The sequence below is a fragment of the Bos indicus genome, chromosome 18 (assembly GCF_029378745.1).
Source record: "Bos indicus isolate NIAB-ARS_2022 breed Sahiwal x Tharparkar chromosome 18, NIAB-ARS_B.indTharparkar_mat_pri_1.0, whole genome shotgun sequence".
Lineage (NCBI taxonomy): Eukaryota > Metazoa > Chordata > Mammalia > Artiodactyla > Bovidae > Bos > Bos indicus.
The window spans coordinates 49,530,795-49,556,007 of record NC_091777.1 but is presented as its reverse complement, the minus strand read 5'-3'; the positions used below and the strand labels follow the sequence as shown (position 1 = coordinate 49,556,007).

The window sequence follows — 25,213 nt, the reverse complement described above, 5'->3', positions numbered from 1 at the left end:
TGGCTAGAGAGGAGTGAGCAAAGAGGAGAGTACTGAAAGACAAGATCCAGGAGGTAACAGAGGAGGGATGGTGGCAGATAATTAAGAGCTTTTAAAGCTGCTATAAGGACTTTTGCTTTTACCCAGATAATATGGGAGACATGAGAGTATTGAGTGAACAGGTATGTCAGTTGGTTTGGGTTTTTGTTTTTGTTTTTGTTTTTTTTTTTGGCTTCACTGCACAATGTGTGAAGTTCACGCTGACCAGGGATTGAACCCATACCCCCTGCAGTTGAAGCCTGGAGTCTTAACCCCTGGAAAGTGAAAGTGAAAGTGAAGTCGCTCAGTCCAACTCTTTGCAGACCCCATGGACTGTAGCCTATCTTAACCCCTGGACCACCAGGGAGTTCCTGGCTTGGTTTGGGTTTTATTAGGATCTCTCTGACACGACTGAGCAACTTCAATTTCACTTTTCACTTTCATGCATTGGAGAAGGAAATGGCAACCCACTCCAGTGTTCTTGCCTGGAGAATCCCAGGGATGGGGGTGCCTGGTGGGCTGCTGTCTATGGGGTCGCACAGAGTTGGACACGACTGAAGCGACTTAGCAGCAGCAGCAGCAGCAGGATCTCTCTTGACAGTCCTATGAAGAATAGAGTGTGGGGAGAGGGGTGGGAGCAGAAGAACAGTGAGGAAGCTACTATGAGAGTTCAGGCAGAAGTTGAAGGTGGCAGGGGCAGAATATAGGCTGTGGAAGGGGAGGAGTGAGCCAGTTCTGGTTATGTTTGGAAGTTCAGAGGTGGCAGGTTTTAAGGTACATTGTCAGAGGAAAGAGATGGGTCAAGGACGACTCCAAGACATCCAGATGGAGTCATGCTGGCAGTTGGACATAAGAGCCTAGAGAGGCCCAGGCTGGGGAAATAATTAGGGTATCCCCCTTTGAATACTAAGAGGCTGATGCTCTCAGGAAGAGGGGAAGGAGGATAGAAAAGAGAAGCAGACTGAGGGCTGAGCCCAGGGACTCATGACTCTTAAAAGGAAGCTGATCTGTGATCCTGCAACCCCACTCCTGGGCATATATTCAGAGAAAACTATAATTCAAGAAGATACATTCCAATGTTCCTTGCAGCACTATTTACAATAGCTAAGACAGGGAAGCAACCTAAATGTCCATCAACAGAGGAGTGAATAAAGATGTGGTACATATATACAATGGAGTACTACTCAGCTATGAAAAATAATAGAATAACGCCATTTGCAGCAACGTGGGTGCACCTAGAGATGGTCATACTAAGTGAAATAAGTCAGAAAGACAAATACTGTATCACTTATGTGTAGAATCTAAAACACAATACAAATGAACTTATCTGTGAAACAAATAGATTCCCAGACATAGAGAATAGATTTGTGGTTGCCAAGGAGGAGGGGGTGGGAAAGGGATGGATGGGGAGTTTGGGATTAGCCGATGCAAACTGTTACATGGAAAATGGATAAAAAACAAGGTCCTCTGTATAGCACAGGGACCTGCATTCAAATCCTGTCATAAACCGTAATGGAAAAGAATATGAGGGACTTCCTTGGTGGTTCAGTGGTTAGGACTTCACACTTTCACTGCCAAGGCCACAGGTTCAATTCCTAGTCTGGGCACTTTTATCCCACAAGCCTCATGGTGCAGCCAAAAAAATGAAAAACATTGTATATAGATGTTTAGCTGAATCACCTTACTCTACAGTAGAAATGAACACATTGTAAGTCAACTATGCTTCTATAAAATTTTAAGAAAGGAACTGAGAAGGAGCAGCCAGAAAAGCCAGAGGAAATCCAAGCTGGGGTGGTGTTCCGGAAGCCAAGTGAAGAAAGTGTTTTGGGCACAGGAGTGATGGATGATATCAGATGCAGCTGACAGGGCATGGCAGATGAAGATTAAGAATTGACTACTGGGTCCAGCGCCACAAAGCTCCTTGGTGGCCCTCTGACGGTGGTCGTTGGTGGTCCTTGTCATTGGAGAGAGACAGGAGTGAGTCTGCTGGGAGAGAGTTGGAGAGCAAATTAGAAGGAGATATTGGAGGCAGCGAGTGTGGACAATTCTTTCAAAAAGTCTTGCTGAAAAGGGAAGGAAGTGAATAGGCAGGAGAGAGAAAGTTTATAGGTTAGTTTTAAATTTTATTTATTTATTTTTGGCTGAAACATATGGAATGCAGGATTCTAGTTCCCTGACCAGGGATCAAACCTGTGTCCCCTACAATGGAAGCAGGGATTTTGCAGTGGATTCTCAACCACTGGACCACCAGAAAAGTTCCAGGGTTTTTAGTTTTTAAGACACACCATGGTGTGTAGGCCAAGGGGAAAGATCCAGTAGCGATAAGGATATTGGTGATACAGGGAGAAGGAGGGTAGCTGCAGGGATGCCCTTGAGGAGGTTAGAGAGGGTGGGATCTGCCTACTGCTATGGGAGGGAACTCAGCACAGTGGGCCAGACATTGTGAACATACTCTATTATTTGTGTGTATTTTTTCACAGAAATACAGAGGGGGTTCTCATAAATCACTTCCCTTTTATTTCTACTATATATGATAGTTAGGACATTATATTGATTTTAGGGAGAATTTATGTGTATAAATAGGTTGCCTTATCTAGGAATTTCATTCCAGGATGGGAATTGGGAAGGACAATACAAAATGCTCTTCATCATAAAGGAGGTACTGGTCTGATAGGATTAAACACCAGTGTTGTAGTGCCCATTATAAGGCCCCTGAGGTTGAATAACTGCAGAAAAAAAATATACCATTACCTGAGTGCTGGTGAGTCTCCTCTTTCTCCTCCATTTCCCCATCAACCTAATAAGTGGCAGTTTGATCAGCAAACATTTCTAAGTTCCCTCTTTTAGCTCTGGAATTAAAATATTCCAGATTAGTGGGTAGTGGAATGCAGGAAGGCTTCCTGGAGGAACAGTTAAAGAGCTTATCATTCCATCATCAAAAAAGTCTACCAAAAAAAAAAATGCTAGAGAGGGTGTGGAGAAAGGGGAACCCTTCTGCACTGCTGATGGGATGTAAATTGGTACAATCTCTATGGAAAACAGTACGGAGGTTCCTTAAAAAACTAAATATAGAACAACCACATGATCTAGCAATTCCACTCTTAGGCATATAGCTGGAGAAAACAATAATTTGAAAAGGTACACGCAGCATTGTTTACAATAGCCAAAACATGGAAGCAACCTAAATGTGCATCAACAGAGGGGTGGATAAAGGACCTGTGGTACACTCCAAAAGAGATGTGGTACATATCAATATACACAGTGGAATATTATGCAGCCATAAAGAAGAATGAAAAGTGCCATTTGCAACGACACAGATGGACCGTCCCTGAGATTGTTATACTGAGTAAAGGAAGTCAGACAAAGAAAGAAATATTACATGATATTGCTATATGTGAAATATAAAAAAATGTTACAAATAAACTTATTTACAAAACAGAAAAAGTCACAAATGTAAAAAACTTATGGCTACCAGGGAGGAAAGAGGGAGAGTGACAAATTGGGAGATCAGGATTGACATGTATGTACTACTGAATCAACCCACTCCAGTACTCTTGCTTGGAAAATCCCATGGGTGGAGGAGCCTGGTGGGCTGCAGTCCATGGGGTCTCGAAGAGTCAGACACAACTGAGCGACTTCACTTTCACTTTTCACTCTCATGCACTGGAGAAGGAAATGGCAACCCACTCCAGTGTTCTTGCCTGGAGAATCCCAGGGACGGGGGAGCCTGGTGGGCTGCCCTCTATGGGGTCGCACAGAGTCGGACACAACTGAATCGACTTAGCAGCAGCAGCAGCAACTACTGTATATAAATTAGATAACTAATAATAACCTACTATATAGCACAGTGAACTCCACCTAATATTCTGTAATGACCTACTTGGGAAAATAATCTAAAAAAGAGTGCAAATATGTATCGTTGATTGATTTACTTTGCTGTACACCTGAAAGTAACACAACATTGTAAATCAACTATACTCCAATTAAAATTAAAAAAAAAAAAAAGCTCATCACTACCTATGGTGTTTTGAGTGTTGTCCACCATGCTGGGAGATATGTGAAGTTATTTTATCCTCATAACAATTCTGAATCAGAGGGTTGAAGTTACTTAGCTAGAGCCACACAGTCAGGCAGCACCTGAATCCCAGTCTGGGTGACTGCAAAGCCTGGGAGGTCCCAACAGATGAGGGGAAGGAAGGAGGGGGAGGAGCCATATGTGACAGTTGTCTCAGAATGGGCATAAACAGGATGTGGTGGTTGATGAAACTTTTCCCCTACCCCACACCCCGCCCCCTCGAGCTGTGGTCCCCACCCCTAGAAGACAGCGGAACCAAGGAAAGAAGAGGCCCCTGGACAGTAAAGTCATGGTCGGGGGCCAGGGTCGTATGGGAAGGGCTAGGGGCTGGAGTGGGACTGGGGCTGGGAGGATGCCGGGGTGAAGGTCAGGCTGTGGATGGGAGGTCAAGGCTGGGGAAAGAGAGATGGTGGTTCCGGGTTTAGCCCCAGGCGAACAGATCCCCAAACCTCCCTGGGCGTTGCCCAAGGGCACCTGCCAAGAGGGCTCCAGTCCAGCCCAGAGGAAAGGGTACCTTTCTCCAATGTTCACAAAGGCAATCTATGGGCTATGGGCCCCTCCTCGTTACTAGTAGATGGGGAAACTGAGGTTTGGGGAAAGGGGCAGGGCTGAGGCCAGGGGACTCAGCTCTTAACTGGGCTCCTCTGGCAGTCCGACTCCCTGGTGGTGTGTGAGGTAGACCCAGAGCTAAAGGAAAAGCTGAGGAAATTCCGCTTCCGAAAAGAGACGGACAATGCAGCCATAGTAAGTGAGTGTCATCTTCCCTCCTGAACGAATGGGGGTGTGGGGGAGCATAGGGACAGATGGCAGGGGCGTCTGACCCACGTATGCCCTCCCTCCTCAGTGAAAGTGGACAAAGACCGGCAGATGGTGGTGCTGGAGGAAGAATTTCAGGTGAGGGGCTGGGGGATGGGACTGGGAGACCCAAAAGACTGTGACTGATGCTGAGAGCCTGGTGTTGGGAGCCAGAAAAACCCGGAAGTCAAGTTCCAGCTTAGTTGTGACCCTGGGCAAGAGACTCTGCCTGTATAGGTCTCTTGTTTCCTCATCTGTGAAATGGTGATAACAGTCCTTACCTCCGAGATTTGTCTGTGAATTCAGTGATTTAATCCTTGTAGTTTGTTTAGAAAAAAGCAAGTGTCTTAGCACCTCTTCGGTTTGCTCACCGGTAACATGGGGATAATAACAGGACCTACCCCTTTGGGTTTGGGGAGAGATCAATGGGCTAATAATCCATGGGTGTTTCTTGGATGAGTGCCTTGGCACAGAGTACATGTTCGTTTAATGGCAGTCTTTTTATTTTTCTCTCCTCCCCTCACCCCTCACAGAATATTTCTCCAGAGGAACTAAAAATGGAGTTGCCTGAGAGACAGCCCAGGTATCCTGGGGCAAGGAAGGGGAAGATCAGGCCAAGGAGGGTTACAGACTGGGGGGCTACTTGGGGTCCAGTCTTATTTGTGGACTTTGAAACTATGTCTGTGAGTTCCTATCACAGGACTTTTGGTTTGTATACCAAAATTTTATTGCAGAATTTTACGCTAATAGTCATACGTGATGTTAGTACATACTTTGTCAGGGTTTGGTCTCAACATTGCACTTGCTTCATTAAAAAAAAAAAGAAAAGTTAAAATTTCCTTATTTTTCAATGCTTGGGAAGACTTTGAGTAGGAAAGGATTTATTTGACCTTTAATGATTGGGGAGAATCCTGTGTGAAGCCAGAGGAGCCTGGTGCTTTTTGTGTGTGGAGGAGTTTTTTTACACTTCTATGAAAACTGGTCTCTTTAGATTTTTTCATCTCGACTGGGCTGAGTTTTGGGTGTCCTAGGACTTTAAGCCTCAATCCCAGGCTCTAGATCTCAGTCAGCACCCTGGGCATCTGACAAGTGCAATCACACAGGGCCCCATACCCAGAAGGGAGCCTTGAAGGCAGGGCTTGATCCCTGCTATCTTGAAATTCTTTATAGTTTTATCTCTGAATCTGTTTTGTGTGAAGTCTGACAGGACAGTGGAGCCTGTGCTGGAGGCTTGGAGCCTCGTTCAGCTCACATGTCCAGCCCTAGATGGGTTCTCAGCTCCCCACTCCCACATTGCCCAATGATGGCTGATGCCCTCTGCCCCAGGCAGGAGGCCTAATTGCAGACTCAGGAGTATCGGGGGGGGGGGGAACTCACTCCTGAAAGATAAATTCCAGGGTGTGCCCTTGAGCATTTTCACTCCCCCCGTGAGTGTCCCCATGCCCAAGACAGCACATGACTTGAAACAGGAAATTTTAAAAGACCAAGAGCAGTCTGGAAAGAGACTGCAGAAGAAAGGAAAAACAGGCTTTCTCCTGTGTTTCTTACAAGGGGCCCTGCATTTTCATTTTGCACTGGGTTTGGGAAATTATATAGCTGACCCTGGTCTCAGCCCCTGATTCTAGACTGCTGGGCTCTAAAACATAGCGGTTGAGCACTTACACTCTACCAGCCAAGTTCCTGGGTTCAAATCTACCCGTAGAACCTTGCGCAAATGGCTTCACTCTCTGGGCTTTGATTTTCCCGTATGTAGTATGGGGATAATAATAGTACCTACATCATAGTGTTGTTGTGAATAATCAAATAAGCACTTACTTTTTTTTTTTTTGGCCACGTCACTCAGCATGTGGGAGCTAAGCTCCCTAACTGGGGATCGAACCCCTGCCTCTGTAGTCTTAACTATTGCACCTCCAGGGAAGTTCCAAAACCATTTTTTCTTAAGCATTTTTTTCTTTATTGAGTTCTATTTGACGTATAATATATTAATTTCAGGTGTAAAGCATAATGATTTGACACTTGTATATACCGTATGACAGAATGTTCACCATGATAATCTGGTTAGCATCTGTCACCACACATAGTTTCTAGAACATTTTTTTTCTTACGATGAGGACTTTTCATATCTACTCCTTTAGCAACTTTCAAATATACGACACAGCGTTATTAACGTATATCACATCCCTAGGACGTATTTAAAATAAATAACTGGAAGCTTGTACCTTTTGACTCCCCTCACCCATTTCACCCACTCCCACCTTTGTCAACCACTCATCTGTTCTCTCTCTTTATGAACTTGATAGTTTGTTTCTTTATTTTTTCAATTCCACATATAAGTGAGATCATAAGGCATTTGTCTTTCTCTGTCTGATTTATTTCACTTAGCGTAATGCCCTCCAAGAGCCATCCATGTTGCAATGGCAAGATTTCATTCTTTTTTAATGGCTGAATAGTACTTCATTGTGTGCATATGTGTGTGTGTGTGTGTGTGTACCACATCTTCTTTATCCATTCATTTGTCAATGGACATTTAGGTTTTTTTCCATTTCTTGGCTATTATAGATAATGCTGCAATAAATATGGGGGTGCATATATCTTTTTGAATTATTGTTTTCATTTTCTTTGATAAATACCCAGTAGTGGAATTGCTGGAGCAGATGGTAATTCTATTTAGCATTTACTAGTATTATTTTTTTAATTAAAAACTTATTTATGGCTGCACTGGTTCTTCGTTGCTATGCACAGCCTTTCACTAGCTGCAGTGAGTGAGGGCTGCTCTCTAGCTGCAGTACACAGGCTTCTCATTATGGTAGCTTCTCTTGTTGCAGAGCACAGACTCTAGGCATATGCACCTCAGCAGGTTGCAGCATGGGCTCAATAGCCATCGCACGAAGGCTTGGCTGCTCTGTGGCATGCGGCCCTGGTCTTTCCAGATCAGTGATCGAATCCATGACCCCTGCATTGGCAGGCTGATTTCCAACCACTGGACCACCAAGGAATTCCCCTATTATTATTATTATTTTTCCCCCATTAATATTTTTTAAATCATTTATTGTGTTTGAAGCCAGTACCCTCGGTCTCAGTTGTTAACCCTAGGTCCTCAAACTCAGGCAAGATTGCTAGGCTGTGGTCTCAGGGGATGAGCATCAGGCCTGAGCTCCAGGCCAAGGGCTGAGTTTGAATTCCCTTTCACTATTGTAGGTTCGTGGTTTACAGCTACAAGTATGTGCACGCCGATGGCCGAGTGTCCTACCCCTTGTGTTTCATCTTCTCCAGCCCTGTGGGTGAGAAGGGGGTCTTAGATTCTGTGTGGGGATGTGTACACGTGTGTGTTTGAGTGTAAGTGTGTGTACGTGCATGTGATTGGTGATTTTGTGTGTGTGACTGTGTGCGTGTGTATAGATGCCTGTGTGAGTGTGGGATGTGTGATGGGTGAATGCTGAGAAAGCAATGGGGTGGAGGTGAGGGCCCCAAACCCCCATCTTCATTAGTTTTGAGGTGTGTAAGCACATTCATCTCTTCCTTTTACTGGCAACCCCTGTCTGACCCCTAAACCATCTCCAGGGACCCTAGAATAACTTCCAGCCCCAAACAACTCTGAAGACTCTGACTGTAGCCTCCAGGGACCTCCTTAGAACAATTCCTGGGATTCTTAGAAAACTCCAGGGCCTGTAGGACACTGTTATTGTTCAGTCACCAAGTGGTGTCTGACTCTTTGCGGGCCCATGGACTGTAGCCCATCAGGCTCCTCTGTCCATGGGATTTCCCAGGCAAGAATACTGGAGTGGGAGATACCATTTCCTTTTCCAGGGTAGGACACTACCAGGGCCTTCGAGAACACCTTGGCATCCCCCAGTTACGCTTTCCTCTTCTGTTTTTCACACAGGCTGCAAGCCTGAACAACAGATGATGTACGCAGGGAGCAAAAACAGGCTGGTGCAGACGGCAGAGCTCACAAAGGTCTGGGGCCGCCCGAAGCTCCTGAGTGTGAGGGAGGAGAGTCTGGGATCCGAGGGCTGATGGAGGGTGGGGGACTCCACCCCTGGAGGTCCCCCACGGGGGGTCAGGACTCCTGGTCTGAGGGAGGAGGGAGCTGGGTTTCTGGGTCTGAGGGAGGGATGGGCAGGAGCCCTCACTGTTTCAGTTCCTGAGTGGATTATAAAACTGAACCCTCTCTCTGCGCAGGTGTTTGAAATCCGCACCACTGATGACCTCACTGAGGCCTGGCTCAAAGAGAAGTTGTCTTTCTTTCGTTGACCTCTGGGCCGAGAACCTGAACTCAAACCCCCTAGGGCCTGAACGTCCCAGACCTTAAAGAAATTAAAATGCAACAACTCAGAGACCCTCAGCTCTGGCTTAGTTTTCTGTTCCTCATTGTGGGCACCAGGTGGCAGTCCTGCAGTACCAGTTTTGGACCAGTAGAGGGCAGGCAGAGCCAGTGGACGCCTGCTGAGTTCTGGGAGGACAAGGAGGATTCCATACCTGTTCCTCTGAAAGAAAGGGAGGGGCCTGTAGGGTTTCCTAAGGAGAAATGAGGGAGGCCTGGGCCTCCTAGAGGAATTGGGGGAATATCTGAATCTGTGGAGGGGCCTTGTCCCTGAGAGTAAAGGAGGCGAGGGCCTGTCTCCCCACCTCCCACCTTCCCACCCTTGAAGGCAGTAGTCTGCACCTATGCTAATTTTCTCAGTGATCCCCCAGGCAGGAAGATTTCGAAGCCAGAAAAGTTGTTGAAGTTGTTATAAATGTCAAATGTAATAGCTTCAGGGGCTGGGGAGTTTCTGGGGGGTGAGTGATTTGTGGGGTTGGGTGGGCCTATGGGCCAGGTCTGGGAAAGATTTAGAGGAATCAGAACTCTCAGAGGACTCCTGAGGAGCACGAAAAGTTGAGGAGGCAGGACAGGGACACTGCCCTCCCCCTGTGGCGATTCGTCTTTCTTTCGTCATCTTTGGTCACTTGATGCTCTCAGGCTTTCTGTTTCTGAGGGACATTTATTGAGCACCCACAGTGTACTAGGCTTTGCGGATTCTGAGATGGGTAGGTCTTCAAAGAGTTGAATCACTGTCTCGCTCTGCTTTTCCTCCAGGTCTCTGAGTGTTCCTCTCTCTACCCCTAGATTCAGGGATCTGGGAACTCCCTCTCCCCACCCCTTTCCAGGTTCCCAGTTGAGAGGTGGCTGTTGCCATGGTAACAATGACAGAGTGACCTTGGGCCCCGGCTGCCCCTCCCCCAGTCCTGTCGTTCCTGGGTGAGGGCCCACAAGCCCAGCTCCAACCCTTCCTCCTGCTTCCCAGCCTGAACACACCATGCCTTCAATTGCCCCACACTGTCCCATCCCTTGCCCCCTTGTCCCCAGTCAGGACACGCCCCTTGCCTGAGGGATTCAGGTTAGAATTACTCTACACTGGGCCATAGAGAGATCCTGATGGCCCTCGATTTTCTGGGGGTGGGCTTGGGTGCTCAACCCTTCTCTTTCACCTACGCTGGTCCCCCCACCCCATTTCTCTGCTCGGGTTGTCTCTCCTCCTCCCTCTGTTCACAGCCTCAGTCCCTGAAGGCTAGAGGTGAGGGAATAGGAGGGGTCATTCAATTAAGAGGTCAAGCAACTCCTGGTCTGCAAAGGTCAAAGAGGCAAAAGGACTTGTCCAAGGTCATGAACTTACACAATGAAATGGGCAATAAGAGCTAATACTCTGAGGGCTTCCTATGTGCTTAGTATTTCTATATGCATTTTACAACTAATTTAATTCTTACAATTATTTTTGAAGAAGGTATCATTATTACCCCCGATTTACAAATGAAGAAAGTGAGGCACAGAAACCAAAAAGTTGCCCAAAGTCACACAACTAGCGGTCTGTATGGTTAGAACTTTAACCCAAGGCTATCCTGTGGTCCATGGCCACTCCCTCTCATAGAAAAGAGATTCAGGGAACCCCCTCTTCCTCCTCTATCTTTTCTTTTTCTTGCTACTACTTGCTCGCACCATAGTCGAACATCTGTCTGCCTCCAGGTTCATTCACAAATGCTCTAATCAGAGACAGGCATGTACAAAAATTTGCCCAATCGGGAGCAGGGAGTTTGGAAAGCAGGCATCAATCAGAGAGGGTGACTTTGAAGGGCAGTCCAATGCACAGGAGGTTTGACTACAGGGCTTGTGGAGGGACCAATCAGAGAGGTCAGAACAGAATACCACTATACAATGAAAAGTGGGCACAATGCGGCTGTGGCTTTTCATTTGGGGCCACACCTTTGAGGGGTGGTACAAACTGGGAACCTCTTCCTCTCTTTCCACCAACCTCCCTTCTCAATTCAGTTCAGTTCAGTAGCTCAGCCCTGTTCCACTCTTTGCGACCCCACAGACGGCAGCACGCCAGGCTTCCCCGTCCATCACCAACTCCCAGAGCTTGCTCAAACTCATGTCCATCGAGTCGGTGATGCCATCCAACCATCTCATCCTCTCTTGTCCCCTTCTCCTCCCGTTTTCAATCTTTCCCAGCATCAGGGTCTTTTCAAATGAGTCAATTCTTCCCATCAGGTGGCCAAAGTTTTGGAGTTTCAGCTTCAGCATCAGTCCTTCCAGTGAATATTCAGGACTGATTTCCTTTAGTATGGACTGGTTTGATCTCCTTGCAGTCAAGGGACTCTCAAGAGTCTTCTCCAACACCACAGTTCAAAAGCATCAATTCTTCTGTGCTCAGCTTTCTTTATAGTCCAACTCTCACATGCATACATGACTACTGGAAAAACCATAGCTTTGACTAGATGGACCTTTGTTGGCAAAGTAATGTCTCTGCTTTTTAATATGCTGTCTAGGTTGGTCATAGCTTTTCTTCCAAGGAGCAAGCATCTTTTAATTTCATGGCTGCAGTCACCATCTGCAGTGATTTTGGAGCCCAAAAAAGTAAACCTCCCTTCTAGGTTCCCACAGATCCAGGCTCCCTAGGTTTTCCCTGGGGTGCTTCTCCCTGATAACCTTGAAAGTGAGCAGGTTTTATGTTGAATAGGTGAAGACTGGACTTTAGGTCAGAGTGGAGAATGAGGTACTCAAATTAGGCCTGAAGGGCCCTTGCCTAGGCTGAAATCTTGACTCTTTTGGAGTGGAGTCTAAGCTGGAGGTGTGGGGCTAGGATAGAGGGATGGGGCTTGGGTGGTGGCAGGACCCAGACTGAAGAAACATGAATATTACAAATTTTAAGATGGTGTCTAAAGTAAAGGGGTGGGGCTCAGGCTGTGAGAGTGGGACCTAGGCTTGAGGGGTGTTACTTATTTAGGTCAGATAGGGCAGGGATTTTGCTGTGGGATGGGGCTTTAGAGACAGGGGGTGGAGCCTATGCTTCCAGGTGGGGCCTAAATTGTGGAAGCATTAGATTGGATCTCTATTAGGAGATCTGGATCAGAAATTAAGGTCAGAGGGAAATAATCACACTATATGCTTTCATCTGTCGCCTTCTTTTTCAGGCCAATTCACATTCCGTGATCTCATGGGGCATTCCCCTGCCTCTGGGGTATATATCCTTCCTCTTCTAGTGGCCCCAGGCTGGAAGATCATGTTTATTCCTGAGTGTAGGCTCTACAGTGAGTCTGCAGCAGCTCTATCTCCCAGGCCTTCTCCTAAGAGGAGTTCAAGAACACATTTTTTACTAAGCACGTATCGGGCTTCCCAGGTGGTTCCATGGTCAAGAATCCGCCTGCCAATGTGGGAGACATGGCTTCAATCCCTGGGTCAGGAAGATCCCCTGGAGAAGGAAATGGCAACCCACTCCAGTGTTCTTGCCTGAGGAATCCCATGGACACAGGAGCCTGGTGGGCTGCAGACTTAGCTACTAAACAACTAGTGCCAAGACTGTTGGGGAAATGTGGGGGACTGGAGAAAACTGGTGTGCATGCCACATGTCAGGTGGCTTACATTTCAGTTAAGAGACAATAAGCAACAAATGAATAAAGAGGTAAACAAACAAGCAAGCAAGAATGTTACCAAGAGTGATAAAGGCTATAAAGGAAAAAAAAAATGAGTTTGATGGGATGATAGAAATCCCAAACAGGGTGGGACCTGTTTGGGTTTTTTGTTGTTGTTGCTTCTTTAGTCTCTAGAAGAGTCCTCCAGTTTCTTCCTGCCAACATTTATTGTGAAAAGTTTCAAACATATAGCAAAGCTAAAATAGTTTTATAGTGAACACCCATATACCTACCAACTAGATTCTAGATTAACATTTTGACTGTACTTGCTTTATCACATAGCCATCCATCTATCCATCCATTAATTCATTTAAAAATTATTTATTTTTTTGGCTGCACGTGGTCTTAGCAGCGGGATGTGGGATCTAGTTCCCTGACCAGGGATTGAACCCAGGCTCCCTGCACTGGGAGCACAGAGTCTTAGCCACTAGGGAAGTCCCCCATTCATTAATCCATTTTTACTTTGAAAGTATTTCAAAGTAATCTGAAGACATCAGGACAACTGGTGGCAGTGAGGATATAAATTGGTCATGGTAAAGGAAGGGCTCTCTTAAGAGATTACATTTAAATTAAGAATTGAATGAAGCTCTCTTTCCCTTCGGCATGCCACTGAAGATCCTGGTGTTGCCATGTGCCACCACCCAGCCCAGTGTTACCGGTATTGTAAGAACAAGCGGTACCCAAAGTCCCGTTTCTGCTGAGGTGTCCCTGATGCTAAGATCCGCATCTTCAACTTGGGGCATAAGAAAGCCAAAGTGGATGAGCTCCCACTCTGTGGCCACATAGTGTCAGATGAGTATGAACAGCTCTCCTCTGAAGCCCTGGAGGCTGCCTGTATTTGTGCCAACAAATACATGGTGAAAAGCAGTGGCAAAAATGGTTTTCACATCCGAGTACGGCTCCACCCCTTCCATGTCATCCGCATCAACAAGATGTTGTCTTGCGCTGGAGCTGATAGACTCCAGACAGGTATGCACGGTGCCTTTGGAAAGCCCCAGGGCACAGTGGCCAGGGTCCACATTGGCCAGGTCATAATGTCCATCCGCACCAAGCTGCAGAACAAGGAGCATGTGATTGAAGCCCTCCGCCGGGCCAAGTTCAAGTTCCCTGGCCGCCAGAAGATCCACATCTCCAAGAAGTGGGGATTTACCAAGTTCAACGTGGATGAATTTGAAAACATGGCGGCAGAAAAGCAACTCATCCCGGACGGCTGTAGGGTCAGATACAAATCGCAGTCCCCTGGACAAATGGCGGGCCCCACACTTGTGAGGATCAGCACTGTCCCCTCCTTAATCATGCTCACCAATAAATGCTATTTCCTGTAAAAAAAAAAAAAAAAAGAATGAAAAGAAGAAATCAGCCATGGAAGGGGAAAAGAGTGCAAAGGCCCAGGGGTTAGAATGACATGATGTGTTGGAGGAAGAGAAAATTCATTACTGAGGCTGGAAGACAACAGTGGTCAAGGATGAGGTCAAAAGGTGGGCAGGAGCCAGAGATCACAGGGCCAGACACGCTCTGTGAGTGAGGCTATCTCTGCCTGGGCTCAGGCTTTTTATTTCTCTATCTCTGTCTCTATTATTATTATCATATTCATTTGCTCCTTGGAAGAAAAGCTATGGCAAACCTAGACAGCCTATTAAAAAGCAGAGACATTATTTTGCCGACAAAGGTCTGTATTGTTAAAGTTACAGTTTTTCCAGTAGTCACATACGGATGTGGGAGTTGGACCATGAAGGCTGAGTGCCAAAGAATTGCTACTTTTGAACGGTGGTGCTGGAGAAGACTCTTGAGAGTTCCTTGGACAGCAACTCCTCAAACAAGTCCATCCTAAAGGAAATCAACCCTGAATATTCATTGGAAGTACTGATTCTGAAGCTAAAGCTCCAATACTTTGGCCACCTGATGCGAAGAGCTGACTCATTGGAAAAGACCCTGATGCTGGGGAAAATTGAGGGCAGGACAAGAAGGGGGCGACAGAGAATGAGATGATTGGATGGCATCACTGACTCAATGAACATGAGTTTGAGCAAACTCAGGGAGATAATGAAGGACAGGGAAGCCTGGCGTGCTGCAGTTCATGGGTCGCAAAGAGTCAGACACAACTTAGCAACTGAACAACAACAGTTCTTAGTTGCACCATGCGGGATCTTTTGTGCAGCACATGGGTTTTCTAGTTGTGGCGCAGGGGTTTAGTTGCTTCAAGGCATGTGGCATCTTCTTTTTCGGCTGTGCTGGGTCTTGGTTGCTGTGCAAGGGCTTTCTTCAGTTCCTGAGAGTGGGCTTGTCATTGTGGTGGCTTCTCGTTGTGGAGCACAGGCTCTAGGGGTTCAGTAGTTTCGGTTCGTGGCTCTCGGCTCTAGAGTGCTGGTTCAGTAGTTGTGGTGCTTGGGCTTAGTTGCACTGTGGCATGTGGGATCTTCCCAGACCAGGGATTGAACCAGTGTGCCCTGCATTGCAAGGCAGATTCTTAACCACTGGACCACCAGGTACGTCCCTGTCTCTGTTTTTATTATCTTCTCACCCCACCCCCCTTTTCCACACCCATCCATCCCAGACCTGCCCTATCCTCTTTCCTCTTTGCCTCCACCTTGTTCTGCCACTTTCTATCTGTGTGATCTTAGGCAAGTGACCTAACCTCTCTGTAGCTCAATTTTCCTCATTTGTAAAATGGGCATAGTCATTTGACCTCCTCATTTGGCTTCTGTGAAGAGTGAATGGAGTTGGGAGTCTGCCTGCTAATGTGAGGGGTGGGGCGACGGACATGGGTTTGATCCCTGGTCGGGGAAGATCCCACATGGCTCAGGGTGACTAAGACTGTGCACCACAACTATGGAAGCCCTCAGCGTGTTTTGAGTCTGTGCTTTGCAACAAGAGAAGCCACATCATTGAGAAGCCTGTGCACCACACCTAGAGAGTAGCTACTGCTCGCTGCATCTAAAGAAAGTCCATGCACAACAAAGGAGAGCCAATGCAACCAAAAATTAATTATTTAAAAAATAAAGTGTGCAACTTAACAAAAACCAGAAGTGAGTGGAGTTATATATGTGAAGCCCCTAGATCCAATCCTGGTACACAGTAGGGTTGGACATGTGTCCAATTTTGCTATTATTGTTATTGTTCTCCCACATCTGTCCTTCCAGCCCTAGTCCTCCATGTCCTGGCAGCGAGCACCCAGTATCAGGGTGAGAGGTGGGAATGGTGGCTGGGTGGTGGTGGTGATGGTGGTGGTGGTGTTGTTTAGTCACTAAGTCTGACTTCTTGCGATGCTATGGACTGTATGGACTGTAGCCCGCCAGGCTCCCCTGTTCATGGGATTTTCCAGGCAACAATACTGGAGTGGATTGCCATTTCCTTTTCCAGGGGATCTTCCTGGATCAGGGATGGAACTCAAGTCTCCTGCACTGGCAGGTGGATTCTTTACCACTGAGCCACAAGGGAAGCCAGTGATGGTGGTGGGGAGGGTGAAATCTAGAGACTCGGGAGTGGGGAGTGGGGCTTTGAGTGTCCTCAGGGCGATCTAAGGGTTGTGAGTGGTTCACTAAAGTGAGGTTCCCCAGAGGGAAGCTCTGCAGAGATGCGCTGGATCTGGGGGGTGTGGGGCAGGCTCCATGTGATGATATGAGTAGGAAGAATTTAGAGAAGGGGTTTAGGGGAAGACCTTGGAATCCAAATGGGATCCAAAATGGGAGGGATTTGGGCCACCAGGGACCTAAGGGATTGCAATAAGACAGATTTTTTTTTTTTAAGTTAAGATTTTCCCCTTTATTTTTATTCGGGTGCACTGGGTCTTAGTTGTGGCGTGTGGGATCCTTACACGCATATGTTACAGCATGTGGGATCTAGTTCCCTGACCCGGGGTCGAACTTGGCCCCCTACATTGGAAGCCTAGAGTTTTAGCCACTGGACCACCAGGGAAGTCTCATGAAATAAGACTGATTTTGAGGGGAGAGCTTGCTGGGTTTAGAGGCCAGAATATCTCAAAAAGAGATGGAGAGTGGTCTGAGATACCCAGTGGGAGAGGGGCTCAGTTCAGTCGCTCAGTCATGTCCGACTCTCTGCAACCCCACGGACTGCAGCTTGCCAGGCTTCCCTGTCCATCACCAACTCCCGGAGCTTGCTGAAACTCATGTCCATTGAGTCGGTGATGCCATCCAACCATCTCATCCCCTGTAGTCCCCTTCTGGGGGGTTAGCTGTTCCATAGGAGTTGGGCAAAGGGATCTGAACAAGAAAGGAACAGGAATTCTCAGTTCCTCGGAAGTCACAGGGTGGAGGAAGGGCCTGGAGGGTTCAAGAGAGAGAATAAGAACAGGGGTGAGGCAGGGTCCTCAGGAGGGCAGCATGGGTGGGGAAGATGATCAAGAATTTGGGGCAAATTGGGCATTCTGGAAATCAAGGACTGCCTTGGAGGGGAGGACGTTCTGGGATCTAATGGGGGTAATTGGAAAAGTCTAGAGTCTCCCATGAGGAAAAGAGTTATATTTGGCACCCCTAGAAGTTAGACATGGTCTAGAGGCTCTACTAGGGGGCAGAGAATTGTTTGAGGTCAAGAGGGTAGAGGGGCATAGAGGGTCCTCAGGAAGGAGTGGGATATGGTCTGTGGTCCTGAGTGGCTATAGAACATGGTTTGGCTCCCCCAAGGGAATGAGGCATGATCTGGGGTCTCCCCAGATGTTGACATATGGTCTGGATCCACTGTGGATGTTGGGGTGATCTGGGGTCCCTGAGGGATGAGGTGTGGTCTGGGGGTCCACCTTTTTAGGGTCCCTGGTAGGGGTGCTGTGGACCCTCTTGGATGCTGAGATACGGTCCTGGGCCCCGCTAGATTGGGAGGTCTGGTCTAGGGTCCCTGATGGGTGTGGGGCCCAGTCTGAGGTCGCCAAGGAGAGCAGGACGTGGTTTGTGGTCCTGGGTGGCTGAGAAACATGGTCTTGGTTCTCAAATGCGGTAAGACGTGATCTGGAGTCCCCCTGGGTATCGGGACAAGATCCGAGGTCTTCACTGGGGCTGCAAGTGTCCCCATGCCAGTCGGGGCGTGGTCTGGTGGTCTCTGGGGAAGCCGGCAGGGCTGGAGGTGGGGCTGGGGAGGGGTTGGGGGCGGGCCGGCGGCTCCGCAGTGGAGAGGGGTCTGCGGCGGACCCCGGGGCGGGGGGCGGGGGCTTGCGGCCGCCGCGCCCGGCCCCTCGGGTCTGCGCCCCCTCCCCCCTTGCGGCGGCGGCGGCGGCGGGGCTCGGGCGGCGGGCGGCGCGGAGGGCGGAGCTCGCGGCGGCTCGGGAGGGAGGGCGGGAGGCGGGAGGGAGGCGGCCCCGCGGCACCGCGCCCCCTCCCCCGGCCCTCCCCCCACCATGGCGCGGCGCGAGGCGGCGGCGGCGGGGCCGGGCCCGGGGCCCCCCCGGGCTGGGTGAGCGCGGCCCGCAGCGGCCGGGGAGGCGGCGGGCGGGGGCGCCGGTGTGAGCGCGGGTGTGAGCGTGCGAGCGTGTGAGTGTGTGTCCGCGGCGCTGCGGCGGGCCCGGCGTGCGCTCGCGCGGCCCTGTGTGTGCCCGGCGCCGGCGTGTGCGGCGCCCTGCTTGTGTGGCCATCCGGGTGTGTGCCGGGTGTCGAGCCGAGGTGCTGTGTCCGGCCGTGCGTGTGTGTCCCCCCGGGTGGCTGCCCCTTCGGCTGTGTGTCTGGGGGGCTGTCGCGCGCCCAACGGAGGGGCTGTGTGCAGGTGTGTGTGCGTGGGTTGTGTGCCCAGGTGTGGGTTCTCCCCCCTCCCCCCGCCCCGCGTGAGTGTGTTCGCGCGGTTAGCTGCGTTGGGTGTTTGTGTCCGGATTGGATGTCCATCCCAGGGTCTGTGTAGCCGGGTGTGCCCGCTCGGGTGTCCATTTGTGTGTGTGTATGTGTGTGTGTCTGCGGGTTGTATGTCTCCAAGGGTGTGTATCTGTGCGTCCATGTCAGGTTCCCGGCGGGAGGAGGGGGGGGCCTGGGGCTCAGCGCCTTGTGGGGCTTCTGTGTGGGTTTGGGGGAGGGGAGTTTGCCGCTCCCTCGGTCCATGTCAACTGTGGGGGGGTGGTCCTCGGCGGTCCTTGGGGGAGACGGCCATGTCTTCCCCTTCCTGGTGGCTGGGTGGGGGGGATGGGCAGCCGGTAGGTGGACAGATGGAGGGATGAGAGGCCGAGGGGTGGACAGATGGGCCCGAGGGAGGGACGCAGACCCGGCCCTCTCCCACCCATCCCACCCCAGTCCCCTGCCGGCCAGATCTCTGCAGATGAGGCCGGAGGTGCCCACATCCAGATGGCCAGGCTGGGGGACCTTTGCTGGGAGGATTGCCTCTGACCAGGTGCTCTTCAGCTCAGGCCCCCAACCCTCTGAACTCTGACCTGGCTGGGGAAGGGGGTGCGCTGGGAGGGAGGGGTGTTAGGATTTCCCTGGCCTAGGAAGTAGGTGGGGCGGGGGTGCCTCAGGGGTGGGAGGGATGTGTGTCCAGACTGTGTGTGAGTGCGATTCTCTGCCTATCTGTTGACTCTGCCAGTGGGGTTCAATATTTTGTGTGTATTTGTTAAGTGTGTAAATCCCTCATAGGGCAGTTATGTGAGCATGTGCCTGTTATGAGTGAACATCTCTGAGTGTCTGTGCAAAGGTGGATCTTTTTGTACCTATGTGCTTGTTTGAGTGTGTATCAGCCTTGTCAGTGTCTGTTCCCGTTATGGTTCTGTGCATGTGTGTGAGGTGTGTACAGGCTAGTGTGTGCATTTGTGCATCTGTTGGCGTGGGAATGTACCAGCTTTGTGACCGTGCATACTGGGGGTACATGAAGTTGCATGAGTGTGTTGGGTATTTAAGAGTGTGCACCTGTGTATCTTTGTGTGAGTGAGCATCTGTTACATGTGTGTTGGTGAGTGTGCAAGGGTAGCTTTGTTATAGATGCATGCACCAGGGGACACATGGGTTTCACAGTTGTGTGTGTGCCTCTGTGTGTGAGTGTGCAAGGGAAAAGGCAATGTTGTACGTGTGGTTGTGTGCAGGTGCGTCCACCTCGAGGATCTGTGTCTGTACTCTGAGTCCATTTGCGCATTTGTGTTGGTATCTGAAGAGTGGGGTTGTGTATGTTCAAATACGTACATGCAGGATGATATGTGTACATGTGCCTGTGTCCTTGACATAGGTTGACCCCACTTATGAGCCCAGTGAGATGGGGGCCCGTGTGGCAAGACCTGTGGTATGCTGGGATCCATGGACACAAGCGTGTCCACATCCTGGACCAAGAGCCTCCAGAGGGCGGGGGCACATAGATCATGCTACTCTGTCCATGGGAATTCAGATACAGAGTCATGGGTTGTGGGCCCATGTGGGTTTTGGCATGTCCACATGTGCTGGGGTGACCATGGTCTGATGGCGAAGATGGGAACTTCTGATCCTCCCCCAGCTCCTGCTACTGTCCAGGTCTTTGAAGTTGGGGGACTGGGATGTGGATTCTGGAAGGAGGAGGCTGGGAGCCTAGCATCCTGGGTTTGAAGGAGACAAGAGAGCTGAGGGACCAGACTCCTGGATCTTGGGAAAGGAGGAAACTGAGACCTGGACTGTTGGGTCTAAGGGAGGGGGAGTGTGGGGATCTCAGTCTCTTGAGCCCCCAGAGGACAAAGGACTAAAGTCCTAGACTCTTGGGATTTGGAGGGTGAACAGTCTGGGGCTCAGACTCCTTGATTTCCAGAGGTGACTTCCTGGGTCCACCTGAGCCCCTGTAGAACCTACAGCAGGAGGGCTGAGAGAGTGATCACGGCAGGGGCTTCCTGGGCTGAGGTGGTCTCTGAGGAGGGTCTCGGGAGAGGAGCCAGAAGAATACTAACCGTGTGCTTTTGTTCCTTTGCAGGTACTGGCCCAGGCCCTGACTGCCTGAAGAGAGGTGAGTGGGGTCCCTCCGGCTGGGGATAGAGATGTGAAGTGATTGGGTTTACTCTGAGAGAGCCAGAGGCTTGGAGTGATGCCTTGTATGAATTTTAGTGGCAAGTATGGTAGTGTCCTGAGGGCCAGGTGCCCTGCAGACTGGGGTTGGTGACAAGATCAGGAATGTCTTGTTTGGGTAAGAGCTTCATAGAACGATGGTGTGGTAGGTGGGCTCTCAGGCCTGGAGGTAGCCCCTTTTAGGCTGAGTAAAGTGGTCAGAAAAGGAGGCAAGAGTTTCCTGACATGAAATGACCCTGCATTTGGATGGTGGCGTGGGTATGGTTTACCATTTTGTGTGTGTATGTGCACGTATGTGGGGACATCTCCTGATAATCAGACCTACTGGTGGCTGAGAGAGAGCCAGAGCAAATGATCACTTAACGCTAACAGCAGCTAACATTTATATAGTGTTTACTCCATCAGCAACTACTCTAAGCATGTTGCGGCAGATTATCTCATTTAATCCTCACAATAATCTTATGCTATCATCCCCATTTGACAGATGAACACACTGAGGCCCAAAGAAAGGAAGTCACATGGCAGGAATTTGGGTGTGAACCTGGGCAGTTGTGGGCCAGATTCTGTCCCTCAATGCCATGCTGCCTCTCTATAAATGTTAGCTGTTTTCATTATTAGTATTACATTGTTTCAACTTGAGTCCCACCCTGGCTGTGGGCCTTCTGGTTTCATAGATAGTGGTTCTGAGCCCCAGAGAGCTTACAGCCATGCAGGTGCAGAGCTGCGTCTCCTACTTCAGGAGCACCACCTCCCAGGCCAGGATTTTCTGTTGGAGGTAGAGCCGTGTCCAGAGGGAGTGCACAACAATTAGTGGGGCGGGGGGAGGGGGGCGTCGCTCAGAGATGAAGCGATGCTCTGACTTTGCCTCTTTTTCTTTTTGCAGCCCCGTCACTGTCTTCTTCAGTCTCTTTCTTCTGGTCTTCGTCTGTGTAACACTCTTGTTTCCTCTTCTTGTCTCTCCCTCTCTCCATCTCAGTGTCTCAGTCTCTCTTTTCTGTGTGGGTCTCCTCCACTCAATTTTTCTCTCTTTGCCTCCGACTTGCTCCCTGTCTCTTCACCTGTCTTTCAGATTCTTTCTCTTGTTGTCTCTTTGTCTCTCTCTTTCTCTGTTGCTCTCCGAATCTGTCTCTGTGTCCACAGTCCCCCTTTGCCCGTGGGCTGAAGGATCAGGGCCACATGAGGCCACAGCCCCCAAACTGCAGATTCCTGGGAGGTGGGCCAGCAGGGACTGGGGCATGGGGTGGGGTGAAAACAGTGTCAGGGACACCCCCTTCCCATCCTTTCCTCTTCACCCCCCACCCACCCCGTGTTGTGATGGGAGCTGGCATGTCGTGGGCTGCAGCTGCCGCAGGGGGAATCCCAGCCGGAAGGTTTTGCCTGGAGCAGAGGCACAGCCTGACTGTATGTGTGTGTGTGTGTGTGTGTGTGTGTGTGTAGGCATGTATAGGACCTTGTGTTGTGCCTATTAATGTGAGCATGAAAGTCTGCCCCCTGCTTGGGCCCTCAGCAGAGGCCAGAAGGAAACTGGGCTCAGAGAAGGACTTCCCAAGACTGAGCAGGGAGACTGCTGTTTTCTCAGCCCCTCCCACCTTCAGTACAATCCCCCATCCCCACTGCCAAAGGTGTGGGGGGGGGTGTTACCCTTAATACTTATTGAATATGTACTGTGTGCCTGGCCCTATGCTCCGTGACCCCTATGAATGAGCTCTATGAACTCTTGCAACAATCCAATGGCGATAGTACAATTATCAGACCACTTTACAAATCAGGAAATTATGGCCTAGTTCGGGAAAATCATTGGTTTGGGGTCACAGAGTTAGTAAGTCGGGGGAGCCAGGACTTGAACCCGAGTCTATTTGATTTCAAAGCCCTTGCTCTTAATAATAGCCCACATTTATATGCATGGCACCTACAAGACACTCAATGATGATGATAATCATAGTTATACACTAACATGTATTGAACACATTTTATGTGCCAGCCACTGTTCTGAGTATACCATGCTCATTAATCCAGTTCATCCTCACAGAGGTAAGGCCTGTTTTTGTCTCCATTTTACAGATGAAGAAACCGAGATTCAGAGAGGTTCAGACACTTGTCCGAGATCACACAGCTAGTAAGTGTCAGAGCTGGGATTTGAACCCAGGGAGTATGGCTTTGAAATTCATGACTTTAAACCCTAGTCAGCAGTGATTTTTCAAAATATTTAGTGGGTACTAGAAGGTGCAGGCCAGGCCAGATGTCATCCCTCTGGTTGAGAGGTCATGAGAGGTCTGGGAGCTCCTGGAAGAGGGGCAGAAGTGGGGGTTAGACACTCAGAGGTGGGGCAGTGGTAATTTACCAAGCACCATGGAAGTGATGTGATCTGTTCATGAGTGCATGCCAGTTGATGGTCAGTCCTGTTACTGTCCAAGAGGACCCCATTGTCAGGAAGGGACGGATGTGGGTCAGGCTCCGAGCGGGACATCCCAGGGTGGCCAGGCAGGTGGTCAAGCCCTACGCCTGGCTGACCCTTCTCCTTCCTTGCAGATCTCACCTCCCGCTCCTCCTGCCTCCCCCCTGCACCATGGCTCCGGGCCCCTTCTCCTCAGCGCTCCTCTCGCTGCCGCCTACTGCCCTGCCCTTTCTGCTGCTCCTCTGGGCAGGGGCATCACGGGGCCAGCCCTGTCCTGGCCGCTGCATCTGCCAGAACGTGGCGCCCACGCTGACCATGCTGTGCGCCAAGACCGGCTTGCTCTTCGTGCCGCCGGCTATCGACCGGCGCGTGGTGGAGCTGCGGCTCACCGACAACTTTATCGCGGCCATCCGCCGCCGAGACTTCGCCAACATGACCAGCCTGGTACACCTCACCCTCTCCCGGAACACCATTGGCCAGGTGGCGGCCGGCGCCTTTGCGGACCTGCGTGCCCTCCGCGCCCTGCACCTCGATAGCAACCGGCTGGCGGAGGTCCGAGGCGACCAGCTCCGGGGTTTGGGCAACCTCCGCCACCTGATCCTGGGCAACAACCAGATCCGTCGGGTGGAGTCGGCTGCTTTCGACGCCTTCCTGTCCACCGTGGAGGACCTGGATCTGTCCTACAACAACCTGGAGGCCCTGCCCTGGGAGGCCGTGGGCCAGATGGTGAACCTGAACACTCTCACGCTGGACCACAACCTCATCGATCACATCGCCGAAGGGACCTTTGTGCAGCTTCACAAACTGGTTCGCCTGGACATGACCTCCAACCGCCTGCATAAACTGCCCCCTGATGGGCTCTTCCTGAGGTCCCAAGGTCCGGGACCCAAGCCGCCCACGCCGCTCACGGTCAGCTTCGGCGGCAACCCCCTGCACTGCAACTGTGAGCTGCTGTGGCTGCGGCGGCTGACCAGGGAGGACGACCTGGAGACGTGTGCCACGCCGGAGCACCTCACCGACCGCTACTTCTGGTCTATCCCCGAGGAGGAGTTTCTGTGTGAGCCTCCGCTGATCACGCGGCAGGCGGGCGGCCGGGCCCTGGTGGTGGAGGGCCAGGCGGTCAGCCTGCGGTGCCGCGCCGTGGGGGACCCTGAGCCCGTGGTGCACTGGGTGGCACCCGACGGGCGCCTGCTGGGGAACTCGAGCCGGACCCGGGTCCGGGGGGATGGGACCCTGGATGTAACCATCACCACCTTGCGGGACAGCGGCACCTTCACTTGCATCGCCTCTAACGCCGCCGGGGAAGCCACCGCACCCGTGGAGGTGTGCGTGGTGCCTCTGCCTTTGATGGCGCCCCCACCTGCTGCCCCGCCACCTCTCACGGAGCCTGGCTCCTCGGACATCGCCACGCCTGGCCGACCTGGAGCCAATGAGTCGGTGGCTGAGCGCCGGCTTGTGGCGGCAGAGCTCACTTCCAGCTCTGTGCTCATCCGCTGGCCGGCCCAGAGGCCCGTGCCTGGCATCCGCATGTACCAGGTGCAGTACAACAGCTCCGCAGATGACTCCCTTGTCTACAGGTGGGTGTTAGAGTCCCTGGACCTCCTCCTGCCTCAGGGGCCCTCCCTCCGCCTCCCTAGGCCTTCTTGCTCAGCTGGGGTTCTAGATGGGCTTGTAGAGTGGTCTCTGGCTCCCATTTGCCCTATTTCCTTCTCTTTCTCTTTGTTTTCTTTGTTTTTCACACATCTTGCAAATCCTCCTGGAGCACCCACATGAGCCATTTATCACCATGAATGCACCCAGCATGGTCCCTGCTCTCATGGGGCCCAGGGTCTACATCACTGCTCACCAAAGGTGTTTGATCATCTACCTTGTCAGTTAGACATTCTTAGAGCAGGAAATATACTCACACATATATAGTTACAGTTGCATTTATATTTAGAAATCACATACAAGGCTACTGTATCAATACATTGGGTACAATATAGAAACAGAAAAGTCTGTAAGTTGCCCTGGCGTGGACAGATCCCTGTGGTGTAGACC

General features: G+C 50.5%; 2 protein-coding genes and 1 pseudogene across 6 annotated transcripts in view; all 3 read left to right on the top strand.

The window, feature by feature from the left end:
* Window positions 1-25,213, top strand: part of LRFN1 (leucine rich repeat and fibronectin type III domain containing 1) — a 107,754-nt gene that overhangs the window by 77,543 nt on the left and 4,998 nt on the right. Inside the window, exons 1-4 of one of the 3 annotated variants that reach the window (XM_070771017.1) lie at window positions 18,128-18,238; window positions 20,687-20,719; window positions 22,840-22,894; window positions 23,308-24,750. In XM_070771017.1, the coding sequence (XP_070627118.1) occupies window positions 23,345-24,750 (1,406 nt within the window). In that variant the 5' untranslated portion in view covers window positions 18,128-18,238; window positions 20,687-20,719; window positions 22,840-22,894; window positions 23,308-23,344. Of the gene's footprint in view, window positions 1-18,127; window positions 18,239-19,290; window positions 20,260-20,686; window positions 20,720-22,839; window positions 22,895-23,307; window positions 24,751-25,213 lie in introns of those variants that run through there. The other 2 variants (XM_070771018.1, XM_070771016.1) reach the window with 2 other exon arrangements.
* On the top strand, window positions 4,237-9,233 carry GMFG (glia maturation factor gamma). 3 transcript variants are annotated; one of them, XM_070771006.1, is made up of 7 exons: window positions 4,237-4,374; window positions 4,745-4,841; window positions 4,938-4,987; window positions 5,422-5,471; window positions 8,087-8,169; window positions 8,772-8,845; window positions 9,071-9,233. In XM_070771006.1, exons 1-7 carry the CDS (start codon window positions 4,252-4,254, stop codon window positions 9,140-9,142), a joined length of 549 nt encoding a protein of 182 aa, XP_070627107.1. In that variant the 5' UTR covers window positions 4,237-4,251; the 3' UTR covers window positions 9,143-9,233. The 3 variants fall into 3 exon arrangements, with proteins under 3 accessions (XP_070627107.1, XP_019835188.1, XP_070627108.1); XM_019979629.2 differs by having other exon boundaries at window positions 4,288-4,385; XM_070771007.1 differs by lacking the exon at window positions 4,237-4,374 and having other exon boundaries at window positions 4,739-4,837.
* On the top strand, window positions 13,453-14,122 carry LOC109571997 (large ribosomal subunit protein uL16-like; annotated as a pseudogene).